This window comes from Capricornis sumatraensis, chromosome 7, assembly GCF_032405125.1.
Source record: "Capricornis sumatraensis isolate serow.1 chromosome 7, serow.2, whole genome shotgun sequence".
NCBI classification, from domain to species: domain Eukaryota; kingdom Metazoa; phylum Chordata; class Mammalia; order Artiodactyla; family Bovidae; genus Capricornis; species Capricornis sumatraensis.
In genome coordinates, this window is record NC_091075.1 from 115,218,726 (window position 1) to 115,236,198 (window position 17,473).

At 49.0% G+C, this 17,473-nt stretch overlaps 1 protein-coding gene across 1 annotated transcript in view; it reads left to right on the forward strand.

Annotated features, from left to right (window-relative positions):
* Positions 1-17,473, forward strand: part of LOC138082026 (epididymis-specific alpha-mannosidase-like) — a 60,413-nt gene that overhangs the window by 24,240 nt on the left and 18,700 nt on the right. Inside the window, 2 exon segments of the mRNA XM_068975238.1 lie at positions 4,835-5,033; positions 8,098-8,288. Coding sequence (XP_068831339.1) covers positions 4,835-5,033; positions 8,098-8,288 — 390 coding nt within the window.

The window sequence follows — 17,473 nt, forward strand, 5'->3', positions numbered from 1 at the left end:
GATTGTGGGGTCATAAGGCAGTTCTATTTCCAGTTTTTTAAGGAATCTCCACACTGTTCTCCATAGTGGCTGTACTAGTTTGCATTCCCACCAACAGTGTAAGAGGGTTCCCTTTTCTCCACACCCTCTCCAGCATTTATTGCTTGTAGGCTTTTGAATCACAGATTCTGACTGGCATGAAATGGTACCTCATTGTGGTTTTGATTTGCATTTCTCTGATAATGAGTGATGTTGAGCATCTTTTCATGTGTTTGTTAGCCATCTGTATGTCTTCTTTGGAGAAATGTCTATTTAGTTCTTTGGCCCATTTTTTGATTGGGTCGTTTATTTTTCTGGAATTGAGCTGCAGGAGTTGCTTGTATATTTTTGAGATTAGTTCTTTGTCAGTTGCTTCATTTGCTACTATTTTCTCCCATTCTGAAGGCTGTCTTTTCACCTTGCTTATATTTTCCTTTGTTGTGTAGAAGCCTTTAATTTTAATTAGATCCCATTTGTTTATTTTTGCTTTTATTTCCAGTATTCTGGGAGGTGGGTCATAGAGGATCCTGCTGTGATTTATGTAGGAGAATGTTTTGCCTATGTTCTCCTCTAGGAGTTTTATAGTTTCTGGTCTTACGTTTAGATCTTTAATCCATTTTGAGTTTATTTTTGCGTATGGTGTTAGAAAGTGTTCTAGTTTCATTCTTTTACAAGTGGTTGACCAGTTTTCCCAGCACTGATCTATATGTGTTCTTATATACTTTGTGTATTATACCGTTTCAGATTTATGACTTGCAACTGTTTCATTTCATAGGCTGTCTTTATTTATGAAGTTTCTTCGCTGTGCAGAAGCTTTTAGTTTGATGCAGTCTTACTTGTTTATTATTCTCTGTGTTCTCTTTCCATGTGATGTCAAATCCAAAAACTCATCATCAAGATTGATGAGGAGGAATTTACAGTGTATGTTTTCTTCTGGAAGCCCTCGTAGTTCCAGGAGTTACAATCAAGTCTTTAATTAGCTTGACTTAACTGTTTGAGTACAGGACCGGCAGCAGTCCAACCTCATTCTACACCTGAGGATGTTCAGTTTTCATAAGACCATTTCCGGTAGAAGATGTCCTTTCCCCAGTTTATATTCTTGCCCTTTTGCTTTAATGTGATTACCATATACACACAGCTTTATTTCTGAGCTCTCTATTCTATCCCATTGATCTATCTGTATCTTTTATTGTCGGTACCAGACTGTTTAGATTGCTATGACTTGGCAATGAAGTATGAAATCAGGGTGTACGATGCTTCTGGTTTTGTTTTTCTTACTAAAGATTGCTCTGACCACTCATGGTCTTTGTGGTTCCCATAAATTTTAGGATTGGTTGTTCTGTTTTTGTGAAAAACGTCATTGGAATTTTAAAAGGTTTTGCCTTGAATCTGTAAATTGCTTTGGAAAACGCAGCCCTCCTCTTGCAGTCATGAGCTCAGAATATTTTCCCACTTAACTCGTGTCTTCCTCCATTTTGATCATCACGGCGTCGTCTAGTTTTCAGTGTGTAGGGCTGTCACCATCTCCGTGAAACGTATTCTTAGGCATTTTACCTTTCTGATGGAACTATCAAGAGGATTGCTTCCTTCACTTCTCTTTCTGATGGTTTGTTGTTAGTATGTGGAAACACTAGTCAGCAGGTGACTGTGTCTGTTTATATTCTATCCTGCAACTTTACTGCTGTTATTCACTTAAGATTAGTGCAGCCACTATGGAGAACAGTGTGGAGATTCCTTAAAAAAAACTGGAAATAGAACTGCCATACGACCCAGCAATCCCACTGCTGGGCATACACACCGAGGAAACCAGAACTGAAAGAGACACGTGTACCCCCGTGTTCATCACAGCACTGTTTACAATAGCCAGGACATGGAAGCAACCTAGGTGTCCACTGGCAGACGAATGGATAAGAAAGCTGTGGTACATATATACAATGCACTATTACTCAGCTATTAAAAAGAACACATTTGAATCAGTTCTAATGAGGTGGATGAAACTGGAGCCTATTATACAGAGTGAAGTAAGCCAGAAAGAAAAACACCTATACAGTATACTAAAACATATATATTGAATTTAGAAATATGGTAATGATGATCCTGTATGCAAGACAGCAAAGAGACACAGATGTATAGAACAGTCTTTTGGACTCTGAGGGAGAGGGCAAGGGTGGGATGGTTTGGGAGAATGGATTAAAACATATATATTATCATATGTGAAATGGATTGCCAGTCCAGGTTCGATGCATGATACAGGGTGCTGGGGGCTGGTGCACTGGGATGACCCAGAGGGATGGGATGGGGAGGGAGGTGGGAGGGGGGTTCAGGATGGGGAACACATGTACACCCGTGGTAGATTCTTGTCAGTGTATGGCAAAACCAATACAATATTGTAACGTAATTAGCCTCCAATTAAAATAAATAAATTTATATTTAAAAAAATTTTTAGATTTGTCTCTAGGGTTTTCTATAGTCACTATTTTTATGACATCATTACAGCAGCCATTAGTGAGAATTTTATTTCTTCTGTTCTGATTTCCATGCTTTTTCATTACTAATTGCTGCAGCTCTGATTTATAATACCACATTAAATAAGTGGTGAGTGGGATCATCCTTGTCTTTTTCCTGATCTCCCGGGAATAGTTTTACCTTTTCTTCCTTGAGTTGGTGTTAGCTGTCAGTTTGTCACATAAGGCCTCTACTATGTTGAGGTAATTTTCATCCACACCCACTTTGAGGAGAGTTTTTATCACAAATGGAATTTGAATTTTGTCTTATGCCTTTTCTGCATCTGTTGAGATGATCATATAATTTTTATCTCACATTTTCTCACTGATTGATTGAAGGATGTTGATCGATCCTTACATTCCTGGAATAAATTCCTTGCATTCTGCTTTATGATGACGCAATATCATCTTCAATACTGTTGATTTTGTTTGTTATTATATGTTGAGGATTTTTGCATCTATGTTCCTAGGATATATTCAGCTATAATTTTCTTTTCTTGAGGCTTCTTTGCCTGGCTTGGTGTCAGGGTAATCTTGGCATTGTAAAATTATATTGAAACCTTTCAGTCCCCTTCTAGTTTGTAAAAGAGACCAACAAGGATTTATATTCCCGAATCCTTGATGGCAATACCAGACCAGCTTACCTGCCTCCTGAGAAATTTGTATGCAGATCAAAAGCAACAGTTAGAACCGGACATGGAACAATGGACTTGTTCCAAATTGGGAAAGGAGTAAATCAAGGCTGTATATTGTCACCCTGCTCATTTAACTTATATGAAAAGTACGTCATGCAGAATGCCAGACTGGATGAAGCACAAGCTGGAATCAAGATTGCTTGGAGAAATATCAGTAACTTCAGATATGCAGATGGCACCACTCTTATGGAAGAAGTGAAGAGGAATTGAGGAGCTTCTTGAGGAAACTGAAAGAGGAGAATGAAAAACCTGGCTTAAAACTCAACATTCAAAACACTAAGATCATGGCATCTGGTTCCCATCACTTCATGGCAAAGAGATGGGAAACAATGGAAACACTGAAGGACTTTACTTTATTGGGCTCCAAAATCACTGCAGATGGTGACCGCAGCCATGAAAATAAAAGATGCTTGATTCTTGGAAGAAAAGTTATCACCAACTTAGAAAGCATATTTAAAAGCTGAGACATTCCTTTGCCAACAAAGGTTCATCTAGTCAAAGCTATGGTTTTTCCAGTAGTCATGTATGGATATGAGAGTTGTACCATAAAGAAGGCTGGGCACCAAAGAATTGATGCTTTTGAACTGTGGTGTTGGAGACAACTTTTGAGATTCCCTTGGACTACAAGGAGATCCAACCAGTCAATAGTAAAGGAAATCAGTCCTGAATGTTCATTGGAAGGGCTTTTCTGAAGCTAAAGCTCCAACACTTTGGCCTCCTGATGCAAAGACCTGACTCATTGGGAAAGACCTTTATGCTGGGAAAATTTGAAGGCAGGAGAAGGGGATGACAGAGGAGGAGATGGTTGAATGGCATCACCAACTCAATGCCATGAGTTTGAGTAAGCTCTGGGAGTTGGTGATGGGCAAGGAAGCCTAGTGTGGTGCAGTCCATGGGGGGTCTGAAAAAGTTGGACACAAGCGAGTGATTGAACTGACTGAATAAGGATTTGTATAAATTCTTCAACATTCGATAGACCTCGGCACTGAATGTTGATCTTTGCTTTCTTGAGAAGTATTTGGATCCTGGCTCAGTTTGGTTCTAGTATCCATTTGTTCAGGCTTTCTATTTACACATAATTCAGACTGGGCAGGTTATATATTTCCAGGAATTTATCAGTTTTTCTACTTTGACATCTTTCTGAGGATGGGATTAAGGTCAGTAAATTCAAGCAAGCCATTCTGCTTTTTATTCTTGTTTAGTATCTTATCATAATCAAGCTTATTGATAACTAATAGCAGTGCTGGGATTTAAGAAATTGTCAGGAAATGGAATCTGTCAGACACAGAAAACCAAAACCTAAATCATCACACTTATGTGGAATTTTACAAAACCAGTCTCACAGAGAAAGAGATCAGATTTCAGCAGCCAAAGGTGGCCCTGGAGAGTGTGCAGAATTGGGGAATGTTGAGAAAGGGTACAAAGCTGAAGCTGTAAGACAAACCAGTGCTGGGGAAACACCCTCAACATGGCAGAGAGGCAGACACACCCAGCACAGGGCCTGGGATCCATGCCCACTGCGGGGAGTGCAGGTGGTCATGGGGATAGGAGGGGCTCTCCCCGTGCAGGCTGGGCTCTGCACCCAGAAGGGCGTTGCTTCTGTCCCCGGGCCTGCAGGGATGTGACAGGCAGTTCTTCAACGCCTCACTGCAATTCACCAACATGGACCGTGTAATGGAGGAGGTCAACAAGTTCACATACCAGCACGGCATCTCGGTGCAGTACGCTACGCTGGGCAACTACTTCCAGGCTGTGCACGCTCACCAGCTCTCCTGGAAGGTCCGAGACCACCAAGACTTCCTGCCTTATTCCTCAGGTAGGAGCCTCTGGTGGGGGATCAGGGAGGGATTTGGTGCCAGGGAGGAAAGGGGCCCCCAAACTCAGTGCCTGCTCAGGCCTCTGCTTGGAGCCTGCTAGGGGCCCTGGGGGAGGTACAGGCCCTGACCCTCCTGCCTGACGCCCTCCACACTCTGCCCACTTCCTAGCTCCCGGAGCCTCTCACGCTGTCCACACGCAGCAGGTCCCGTCTCTGCCTTTTATTGCAGTGCTGCCAGAGGACTGGCCTGTGCCCACCTCCTCTTCCTGCAAAGTCCCAATTGTCCTGTAGTGTCGCCTCCTCTGATCCCCACGTGGTGCTTGTGGTAAAGAATCCACCTGCCAATGCAGGAGACGCAGGAGATGCAGGTTGGACCCCTGGGTAGGGAAGATCCCCTGGAGGAGGAAATGGCAACCCACTCCAGGATTCTTGCCTGGGAAATCCCATGGACAGAGGAGCCTGGTGGGCTACAGTCCATGGAGCCGCAGCATCGGACACGACTGAGCATGCATGCATGCATGTCACCTCCTCCAGGAAGCCTTTCCTGACCTTAAGTCTCGATCGGCTGTCTCCTCTTCCCCTCAGGGCCCTGCTTTTCACCTATTGCCACAGAGGCATTATTGGGGGACTTTGTCTCACACAAACCTGTGTCCTGGAGGCCAGGACGGGTTTGGCTGTGGCCGGCAAGGCTCAGGGTGAAAGGTCGTGGGCTGAGCCTTGTGGTGGGTTGTGTGCACCGTGGAACCGTTCTGTGTCAGGAAAGCGGGGACGTTCATCTTGGTTAGCGCATCCAGTGTGAGAATGAAGTGAGATGAGGAGAGCCCTTAGCCTAGTGCCTGGGCCAGAGCCAGAGCTCAGCAGATGCAGCTGTTAACACTGACAGCAGCATCTCCATCCTGGGAGGCCAGGTGCCATCCTGGACATGCTGTGGGCACTCCATGCTGAGGAAGCTAGCCCGGGGCCTGATGCCCTGAAGGAAGCCCAGCATCAGTGCCTCTTCCCTGTCCAGCCCCACCCACCTCCAAGCAGACCCTCTAGAAGGTCCAGCTCCTCTATCTGTAAGCCAGACAGGAATTATGCACACACAGCCTCCCACTGACAGCTGGGGAGACAGAAATGCCCTCCACAGCCCAGTCCAGCCCTTGCTCAGGGCATCTGCGGGGGAAGATGTTGGTGAAATTATTGAACATCTGAAACCCTTACTGCAAAGAATGCCTGAAAACCTTGAAGAATCCTTGTTGTCCTGCTCCCCTTTTCCAAAAAAAAGAGGAGCTGAGGGGTATCAGCATGGGGGGACCCCATGAACCAGGGCAGCCCAGGGACCCTGAGCAGGCCCTACCTCCCAGCCAGGTTTGCCCAGCCGTAGGTCCACGGTGGGATTACTCAGCAGGACAGGTCATTTTAGAAGGGAGAGGTGAAGTGTCTCTCTCCATGGACAGTTACGAGACCCAGGCTCACAGCAGCATCCACTGGCCGAACATCCTCCAGGGGACCAGGGTGCCTGAGCTGCGCCTCTCCAGGGCCTGTCCCCTGCCCACCCTCACCATTCAGCAGGCACAGTGTCTCAGCAGGGCTGGCCCCAGGCGGTGACTCAGATGCTCACCTGGGTTGAGCTCGCAGCTCCTGCCCCCACCGGCTTGGGTGGCTTTGGGTAAGTGACGTCTGAGGCTTGGTTTTATCATCCATAACATGGGTTTTCAGAGGACTGGAGGGACGCTCACATGGCAGTTCAAATACAACCTTCTCATTTCCTTCCCTTCCGAAGAGACAGCAGGATGGGCCTCCAGCTGCAGGGCTGGTTCTGGGCTGGGTGCCACCCTGACTGCCCCAGACCTGGATTTGCAGTGCCTCTCTGGCCTTGATCTTCTGCCTGAGTGGTGAGAAAGGGGAGCTACATACCTCTCAGGACACTTCCCTTAGGACCTCATCAGACTAGGGGAGGGCTGGCTCCTGGACTAGGTGAGAGGGGCTACAAGAATGTGGGTGGGGTTCCAACTGAGGTGGGTGAGACACTGCTGTGTGGGCGTGGTCACACTTGAGGTGGGAGGAGTGGTTACCAGGAGGCAGGAAGGAGTGTCTGTGTCTGGGTGGGAAGGTATGCTGAAAGGTCCAGTGAAAAGCAAGGTGGGTGTGGCCACCTAGCCTTCCTCTAGAAAGGCACCATTTAGTCAGAGACTAACTTTAAAGGAGGAGACTTGGTCCTGATCTGAGTGCAGGATTATCTTGGTAGCTTGGTCTAGTTGGGTCCCTGCTTAGAGCTGAGGCTGTGGTGAGCCGGTGCCTGACCTGTGTGCTCAGCTTCCGGGAGGAGCTGCGGAGGGCTCCTGTGTCCGGCCCCTCCGGCTGTAGCCTTTCCTCAGTCCTCCTGGCTTCCCTTCCTTGTCTAGCCAAGGTTCTCTGAGGGAAGAACAGAGAATGGAGGCAGAACCCAGGCTGGGGAGGAGGCGGGAGGAGGGAACAGTCAGGAGCCCTGAACCACCTGCTTAGACACATCCCAGCCCCAAGGTGCTCAGACTCTCTCCCCTTCCACCAGCCTCACACTCTTAGTCCAGGGTCAGGACAGAGGCTCCAGGGCTCTCCCAGATCCCACCCTGCGGCCATCCTTCCCTGTTGAGCATCCAGAGAGAACTGCTGAAATGCATGCCTTCCAGGACCCACTTTTTCTCCAGAGGCACACAGGGGCTGCCAGTACTCCAGCTCTTCCCCTCTGGGTCCCTCAGTCCTCACCTTCATCCCTCTCCCTCCTCCCCTGAGGTGCTCAGGGCCTTTCCCCACAGGCCGTACCAAGTGTTCAGGTGCACACTGAATTCTTGTCATCACTGTGCTTCAGCGCCCGGACCTCAGCCCAGCCTGACCCTGCCAGCTGCGCAGCCATCCAGGGATCTTGTACCATTGCTGACCTGGCTGGAACAGGAGCCCTGAGATCACTCCTCTGACCTAGGCTGTGTCCCTGGGGACCCAGGCAGATCTGTCTCTGACCTCATCTTCCTCAGCATTTCCCAGATGAGGCTCAGGGGCCTCCGTGGGCAGGACCTCACACCCACTACTGACCTTTTGCTTCTAGAAATATTTCACGCCTGGACCGGATTCTACGCCTCCCGAAGTGGTCTCAAGGGGCTGGCGAGGAGAGCCAGCGCTCTGCTGTACGCCGGGGAGTCCATGTTCACACGCTACGTGCTGTTGGCTCCCCACCGGTTCCTGGACCCGGCCTGGGGCCTGCAGCAGCTCCAGCAGCTCCGCTGGGCAGTCTCCGAGGTAATGCAATGCCTCCCAGAGACAGGTCAGGATTGGACCCTGCTGGGCTGTGTGCTTCTCCCTCCCTAGGTCAGCACACCTCCTTGTCCCTGGTCACTACAGGTCCACTCTACAGATGAGAATACTGAGGTCGCCTTGGTCACAAGACTTGTACATGTTGAAGCTGCCCCAAGGCTAGGACCATGGCCTGCCAGGGTTCAGCTTGTGGTTCAATAAGATTCAGAGCCAGATTGACCCAGAGGGGAAAGGGCAAAGTGGAGTAGCACTGATGTCCAACAATCCAAGGCTGGGCTCAAATCTCAGCTCAGTTCTGTGACCTCAGGCTACTGAGTTTCCCTCTCTGAGCTTTGTTGCAGAAGCCAGTACTTGAGAAACCAAGCACCACATTCAGAGAGTTGGAGAAGTCAGGTTTACTATGCTGGCAGGCCTGGAGGAGTTAGCACTCTAAGCTGTGATCCCCAAACAAAGGGGTTACAGAGTTTTTAAACATGGACAGGAATGACTCTGTGGGTTTGCAGGGGCTGGGAGATTGCAAAGAGCAGGACAAGAGTGAGTGAGATAAGCTCCAGTTCCTAGTATTGTGAGTCCCCACTTTCTGAGACTATGTGACCTGCATGATCCAGACTTTGCAAGGAGCAAGCTGAGTTACAGAGGCAGAAGGAGCAGGAGGTTAAGTAAAACTTGAACTTATCCTCTGCATTCCCCCACCTCGTGATGCTTCTGTCATTCATTGTAGAAAGCATCATCTCGTGTTTTGGTAGGATATTCAAAGCTCCCTTTGTTTAAGGGGTATATTGAGCTATTACCATTTGTAACTTTATGGACTCAATTCTAGAGTTTATGAACTGGGTAACAGCACTGAGAATACGAGGGCCAAACAAGAGTGCCACAGAGAACGTGAAAAGAGGACGGGTTTAAGGGAGAAGCCATGATGTCCAGCCCCATATATGGTTCCAATGACCCAAGAAATTCGCTCGTTCCTCTCTCTTTTTCATCATTCATTCCCTTAGATATTAGGCCGTGTCCCTGACTATTCCTGATCGGTTTACATAAAAGCGGCAGTCTTTGTTCAAGAAGAGGCAGAGTCCTCCCTTTTCAGCTGTCAGTAAATCTAGTCCTCTCCTATTCTGTAAAGCTACCTTAGCCAGAGAATCTGTTTGGTCCTGTAAAGCCACTAAAGATTTGGCTGCTCTCTCAATGTTGTCTGTGAAGTCCTTGCATAGTGTATGGTAGGAGGTGGTTGATGAAACAATTCCTCCTACTCCCGTACCTATCCCAGGAGTAATTGCCAGACCAGCTAGTAGAGGTATAGACTGGATGGCTCTTTTTGACCATGTCTTTGCTGCCAGAGGTAAGGTGGAAGTCTGGCTGTTAGGGGCAATATTCATCGGTGGAGTGAGGAAAGCTAAGATGCAGATACCCATCCAATTGACTGGTAGGCATAAGCAAGCATCTGTCCCACAAAGAAAAGGCCTTGATGGGGGCAGCACCATATTGTGTTTGTGGGAGGATGAGTGGGCCACTCACCTTTTAAAGGTTGATTACATTGGTCCCTGGCTAAATTGCCTACAGGTTCAGTTCCTGCATTATTTGTAAAGCGTTCTGGAGCCTTTTGAGTTAACTCAGTTGTCCTTAAGACTGGCCCTTGTAAGGGTGAACACATAGGAGGTCCCATGGCTGTTGCATTAGTCAATGGTACTGGTGTAGCTAAGTACCGTGGCACTCCTTAGGATAAGCAAAGCCAGCAATCCCTGACCAGCTGGAGGATGGTGTCTTTGAGAAGGCGATGGGTTGCACTGAGAACCTGGTACAGACGAGGGTCTAAAGGGGAGTTTACTCTGTAACCTGAGTCATACTGAGAGCCTGAGTTTTCAGGGCAAAGTCGGTCCGTGATTTTGTCTGTCAGCATTATTGTTGCTGTCCAGTAGGTTTTTCCATTTATTTGCAGACACACCTGTTCTCTTTTATTACGTCTGTGTGGTATTTGGGGGTAAATGGAGGCACGGGGGCATGATGGCAATGGCATGGTATCACGATACCCCTGGGGCTTGGACCACCTGGTGGGGGAAGGTAGCAGCAATGGGGGACATGAATGGAGAACATTTTGGTGCCCGGGCCTCTGGATATACGTCACATGGTTAAGAAGGCAGTAGGTGACCAACCTATAGGATTGGCTATCTATACATTGTTCAAGCTGATGATTAAGGAAGCAGTTTTCCAAGGGTTGACTGTAATGTTGACCGGTGCATGATGGGTAAGGAATGGCACCATCTGTTACAGCAAGGGACAGCAAAAGGTTGCAAAGCAGCCTGCACATAACAGATAACTGAACACTAGCAAAAGGTTTTCTCCCCATCTTTGGGTTGTCATGGCTATAGCAACTGAGCCTATCGTGAAGGGGGTCAGCTATACTGTGAGCGATTTAGTTAGTAGGGAGAACTGATCCTAAGAGACGTGATCTCTGAGGCTTCCCACTCAGTGAGATAACAGACAGCCAACGGCAGCTTCTGACCCAAATCCCAGTCTTGGAGTGCGACTGAAGCTAGTCCTGGAGTGAAGAGCACAGCAGTAACTCCAATCAGGGATAAAGACCAAGGTTGACAGTGAAAATCCATTGATATTTTGATAGCCAGACCCTCAAGCTTTCGCCGGGGGATGACCAGTCAGCTGTCGGAGTGTGGCTGGAACAGTCCTCAAGCTTCTGGTGTGCGTTGACTAGCCAGCTTCTGAAGCGCTAGGGCAGAGCTCAGCGCCCTTGGTGGGTGAGGGCCGCTGTATCTGGAACCGACCTTGAGGGGATTTTCAGAGTCCTGAACTGCTTTCCAGATGTCCTCATCACAGGAAGCCACCGCTTGACTCTGGTGTGCCGGATCCAAGGGATGAAGTCTGTAACTTTAAGAGCAGTAAGGGTTGCCAGGACGACAGTGGGAGGGCCTGTCCCATCTTGTGGAAGTGGTTCTTTTTCCAGTCTTTAACCCATAGCTCATCTTCGGGCTGATAGAGACGAATCCAATTGCCCGAAGGAATGGGGGTCCTTTCTAAGCTTTCTTGGGCTATATGGCGGAAGACTTTTCCCAGAGCCTGGACGTGTCAGTACACCTCCAGGTCAGCTGGTTGTTGGGGGTTTCCCTTGAGTTTTCCTATCACTGGGGGCATTTTCCCATATGAGATCTCAAGGAGAGAATTGCCTGAGGACCACAAGATACATCTGACTCAGACTAAGGCTAGCGGCGACATGTCGACCCTAGATAACTGAGTCTCCTGACAGTGTTTGGCTAATGTAGTCCTGAGGGTCCGATTCATGTGCTCAGCTTTCCCTGAGCTCTGTGGCTTGTAAGTGGTGGGACCCTTCTTCCATTCGATTCCCAGTGTCCTGGATAAAGTTTGCATTATCAGACACAAAAGCTGGCCCATCGTCAGACCCTATGGAGCGAGGCAGCCTGTATCTCGGGATTATGCCTCTTAGTAGGGCCTTGGACACTCCTTGTGTCTGTCCAGTGCGTGTGGGGTAGGCTTCAGCCCATTCCTAGTAGGTGCAGACTACCACAGGTAAGTACTAATAGCCCCTATGCCGCTTGACTTCAGTGAAGCCCACTTCTAGATCTTCGAAGGGCAGAGTCCCAACTGTCTGCACCTCTGGGTTAGGTCTTGGTCCTTGGCTGGCGTTGTTTTGTGTACAAGTTACACCTCTAGTACTGATCTGGGCACACAGGATCGGGAGCTTAAAAATAAAACAGTAGCAGCTCAGTAAGCTCTCCAGCACAGTTTTTCCTAGATGAGTTGTCTCGTGATGTTGTTTTACCAGCTGGACGGCATGATTGCTGGGGACGAGTCTTTGGTCTGGGAGCTTCCACCAGCCCTCCTTTTCTTTTATTCCTCCATCATTTAGAGCCCATTGGTCTTCTTTCTTCATATATCTCAGGGACAGAGGCAATTCTGGTGCCAAGAAGACCTTAAAGGTGGCCTCAGGGCTGACTCTGGGGATTGGTTGGGTCGCTGCCTCCCTGGCTGCCTGGTCAGCCGACCAATTTTCCTTTGCTGATTGGATCAGTTCCTCGCTGACGGCCTTTACAATGGATGACTGCTATTTGGAAAGGCTTCCAGACTGCGTCTAACAACTAAAGGATTTCTTTTCTGTTTTTAATCTCTTTTCCCCTGCTGTCAATAGTCCCCTTTCTTTATAAATGGCTTCATGTACACGTAGAATATCCAAGGCATACCTTGTATCAGTATAGATGCTGACTCGTCTCCCTTTGGTGTGCCTTAGCACCTGGGCGAATGCCCGTAGCTCAGCCCGTTGTGCTGACCACCCTTGGGCAAGGCCTCAGCCTTCACTTTCTCAGCAGTTGTTACGGCAGAGCCTTCTTTGTGCTGCCTTTCTTGGATGAAACTGCTTTTGTCAGTGAGCAGTTCCAGTTCTGGGTTCTGGAGGGGAAGGTCCATCAGGTCCGACCTGCTCAAGTGAATTTCATCTGTGACCTCCTTTTAGTTATGGTTGGGGGTTCCCACTTACACAGGTAAAATGGTGGCAGAGTTCAGCGTCCGCACAGTCTCGAGTTGTACCTGTTTGTTTTCCCAGAGCTGTCCTTTATAGTGAATCATCCTAGAGTTGGTCAGTCACTTATGGCCCTGGCTGTTCATCAGGGCAGTAACAACATGGGGAACCTTTACTTTCATATTTTGTCCTAGAGTAAGCTTATCTGCTTCTCTGGCCAAAATCACAGTGGCAGCTAATGCCCGGAGGCATGGTGGCCATCCCACAGCCACTGGACCCAGTCGCTTTGACAGGTATGTGGCCGGGCACTGCCGTGGCCTGTTTGTGTGAGGAGCCCCACTGCAGTGCAATTTTTCTCATGTACAAGGAGGTTAAAGTCCTGTGTCACATTTGGCAGCCCTGATGCAGGAACAGTGGTCTAGAGTCTCTTTTTCTCCTTGAAGGCCTTTTCCTGTTAAGGTTGCCACTCCAGGGGGTCCTTACCACTCTGTTGTGGCTTTCAACAAAGGCTTGGCAATTTCAGAGAAACTCAGTATCCAGATCCAGCAGAATCCAGCCCGAGGAACTCACGGACTTCTTTCTTGGTGTTCTGCCGAGGTAGTGAGCAGATGGCCTGCTTCCTCTCCGGTCCCAGTGCCCGATGCCCTTTTCAGATGGCAATCCCCAGGTACTTGACTTCCTATATACAGATGTGACCTTTTCCATGACACCTTGTACCCTGTGCTGGAAAGAAAAGTCAACAGGGATTTAGTGCCTTTCCAGCAATCCCCTGGGTGGGACTGGCTAGCCACAGGACATCCACATACTGGAGCAGGGTGCAATTGAAAGTTTCTCTGTAAAAGGCAGCAAGGTCTTCAGCCAGGGCTTTACCAAACAGGGTAGGTGAGTTTTTGAAGCCTTGCGGCAGTCGGGTCCAAGTCAGCTGTGTCTTCCTCCCAGTAGGTGGGTCTTCCCTTTCAAAGGCAAAGAAGGGCTGGCTGGCAGGGTGGTGAGAGCCAGAGCCAGAAGGATGTAGCCTTGTGATCGAAGAAGGTGAACCAGCCTGTGTGAGAGGGCAAGAGACGCAGGAGAAGGTAGGGATCTGGGACCACTGGATGGACGGTGACCACTGCACTGGTGATGTCACAGAGGCCCTGGACAGGGCGGTGGTCATTCCCTCCAGACTCTTTGACTGGTGAGAGCGGGGTGTTCCAGGGACACTGACATTCCGTTAGGATCTCGGCACCTTGTAGGCACTGGATGTGGTCCCAAATTCCCAGGCATGCCTCCTGTAGGTACTGGATATTATTTCTAACAAGAGCGGCTCCTGGCCTCAGGTCCACTACAGTGGGGACATGGTTTGTAGCCAAACCTGGGGATTCCTTCTCTTCCCAGACATCAGAGAATTCTATTAGCAAGCTGGTGGGATTTATTTTTTCCCTCCGTAAGTTGCAGAGATTCCATTCATCTTCCCTGGGCATAGTCACGGCCTTCATCAGAGCTGACTGGCTCCCCAGAGTGAGGCTCGTAGGCTTTCCAGGGGCAAAGGTGATTTGTGCCCCCAGGTTTGTCAGCAAGTCTCTACCCAGCCAGGGAATGGGGCGTTCAGGTAAGTAGAGAAATTCATGAGTCACCAGATGGCCCCCTAGCTGACACGAATGGGCCTTGCAAAATGAGCAGGCTGCCGTGTCCCTGTGGCCCCAGCAATAGCTGCTGTTCGGCCTGTGAGGGGAGCCAGAGGTGTGGTTACCATGGCGTGTTCAGCTCCAGTATCCGCCATAAAAGTCATTGATTGGCTTCCTACTTTCATCGTGACCAGGATTAGCGAGCCCAGTCTTCCTTAGTCTGATTCTGCTCCAGCCAGGCCAACAAGGTTTTGGAGAGCCCGCTCAGGCTGGTACCTTCCTTTTTGGATTGACCAAACTTCTTCAGCCCTTTAGATGTCCTCTGTGACTGTGGCACTCAATCCTGCAGAGGCCAGTCTCTTTGCAATGCACTGGTCGTGGTGTGGAGCTGGTCTCTTCTTAGTTTCCCCTTTCCATGAGGGAACATTCTGTTTCACTTGATCTGAGCTCCTCAATGATGCTGCTAGCAGGGCTGCTTTCTGTTTCATTAATTTATCTGATTCTCGTTGGGCTTCATGCTCTAGGTTCACAAAGACTTTATTTGCTACCTCCAGTAGGTGTGAGGGATTCATCCCAGTGAAGCCTTCCAGCTTTTGGAGCTTTCGCTGGGTGTCTGCACAGGATTGAGCCACAAGGGCAGCGTTAATCATCGGTTGATTCTCTGTTGTCTTGGGGACGAACAGGTTGTATGTCCAGACTGCTTCACACAGTTTTTCGTAGAAATTGGTGGGAATTTCATCTGCTTTTTTTGACGGGTGTTGTACTTTTGGACATATTAGTGGGCTTTTTGGCTCCTGCTTGAAATCCATGTAGAAAGGTATCACAGTAGTGACCCAGGGTTTCTTATCCTTCTCTGAAATTGAAATCCCAACTAGGCCTCATCTCTGGCATCAATTCTTGTGCCCATCCTTCGGCATCTGAGACCTCTGTGGATACTTGTCCTCGGAGCCATTTTTGGGCATCTGTTGAGATGAGTCACCTTTCTTCAGTGGTGAAGAGAGACATAAGGGGCTGGTGACAGTCATCCCATGTAGGCTGACGGGTGTGGAAAATGGACCCTAGGAGGTCAGTCATAGCCAGTGGTTTATCAGAGTATGCTGGGTTATGGTGTTTCCAGTTGAGGAGATCAGTAGGGCTGAAGGGCTGGTGATAGAGGAGGGAGTGTCCAGGCTGGACTGAGCCTCATCCACTTGTTGAGGACCTTGAGTTTCTTGCAGTGGTGTCTCGCGGGCTGTGGCCAGCTGGTTAGGTTGTTTGGCTGAACAGAGCCGCTTCCCTACTGGCTCAGGGCTGGTGTCTTGCTTATGAGGTGGTGCGGGGGACATGGAGGGAGGTGCACTGTCTGGCAATGGGTCTGGCGCTGACTGTGCCGGGGCATCTGGAGTCAGGGGAATGTATGGCGGGGGCAGCTGTGGGTCTTTCACTGGATCTCCCTGGAATATATGTTTTTTCTCTTCTTCTTTCTTTTTCTGAGTTCTGGTTGGGGAACAAATACCCTACTCTGTCCCTATCCGTTCATGCAAAATCTTGCCCATGGGGGCAGGATCTGTGCTATTAGAAGCCAGGGTTCTATGTATGGGGGCTTCCTTGGTGGCTCAGAGGGTAAAGCGTTTGCCTGCAATGCAGGAGACCTGGGCTCGATCCCTGGATCAGGAAGATCCTCTGGAAAAGGAAATGGCAACCCACTTCGGTACCCTTTCCTGTAAAATCCCATGGATAGAGAAGCCTGGAGTCCCAATGACTACCTGGTTCACTGCTTGGACAGTGGGAAGGTCAGGATTGCCCTCTGGCAGCCATCCAACATCAAAGCATAGCCAACTGAGCTCACGTAAGTTAAGTTTCCTGGGGGTCATCTTGACTCCATAATCTCCTGCAAAGCCCTTCTTAAAGTTCTTTATCATGCAATTTAATACTGTTGCTTTAGAGGAACTGCCACCTATGCTGACAAGTGTAATCTACCTGGCAGGATTTTGAGGAAAACCTAATCTCTTACCTGTCAGCTCAAGGAGTCAGTCGACAGAAGAAAAACCAGTAACCAATAATTTCTCCCTCACTGTATATCCCTCCCTGGTGCAAAGACAAGCAAGGGTGGGTGGCCCATCAAAAGAGAATACCATTCAGGTGACTGCTTGGCTGCGTCCATGGGGGGAACTTAGGTGCCTCTTAGCATTGGCAGATCAGTATATACCCCTGATCCAGTTTTGTCTCACAATGAGGAATTGGGTCCCTCAGAGCAGACACCACCTTGAGCCACATGAGGTCACCATGGAACTGCAAGTTAGGGCCCACACGGACTCCGTAGCCATGAAGGCCGTGAAGCCACGCAATTGAGCCGGAAGTACAAGCGAAACACATTCATTCACATTCCTGTCTCATCCTCCAGGCTGCTCTCTTGAGGGAGATTTAAGATGCCTCTGAACTTTGGCAGGTCGGTATAAACTGCCAACCCAGACCAGCCCCACAGGGAGGGATCAAATCCCCCACAGGCTGGCCCTGCCTTTCAGCCTTGTGAGGCCATCACAGAACTGCAGGTTTTGGATGTTCTCAGGCTCTGTAGTCCGAGGACTGCGTAGCTCACTTCCACTTCCTTCAATCAGCAATCATGCATAGACAGTAATTCAAGAGGTTATCACAATACCTCCCTTCTCCTGAGTCCCCAGGTCTCCCTATCTGATGCTCGCTTCCTGGGATCTCCAAGGAGGTGATCAGTCTCCTCTTCTCCCCGTTAGGGTAGGGCCTGACTGGGGACTGGCTGCGGGGCCTTACTTAATCCTGTGGCCGTTCCTGGTGAGTTGGTCCATTCCTCCAATGAGTCCGGACAGGGCTCAGCCACCTGGAGAGTCAGAACGCTGGTCCGAAAGAGAACCCAGAATACCATCAGGTGGTGTGACACCTCATCCATTTCAGGGCTCCTCCACTCCAACCCAGCCGAGCACCCAGTCTGGTGGCTCAGGGGATGGAATGGTTGCAATCTTGCTGGGGCCTCCAGAAATGTTGCAGAAACCAGTACTCGAGAAACCAAGCGCCACACTCAGAGAGTTGGAGAACTTAGGTTTTCCAGAGGAGTTAACACTTCAAGCTCTGAG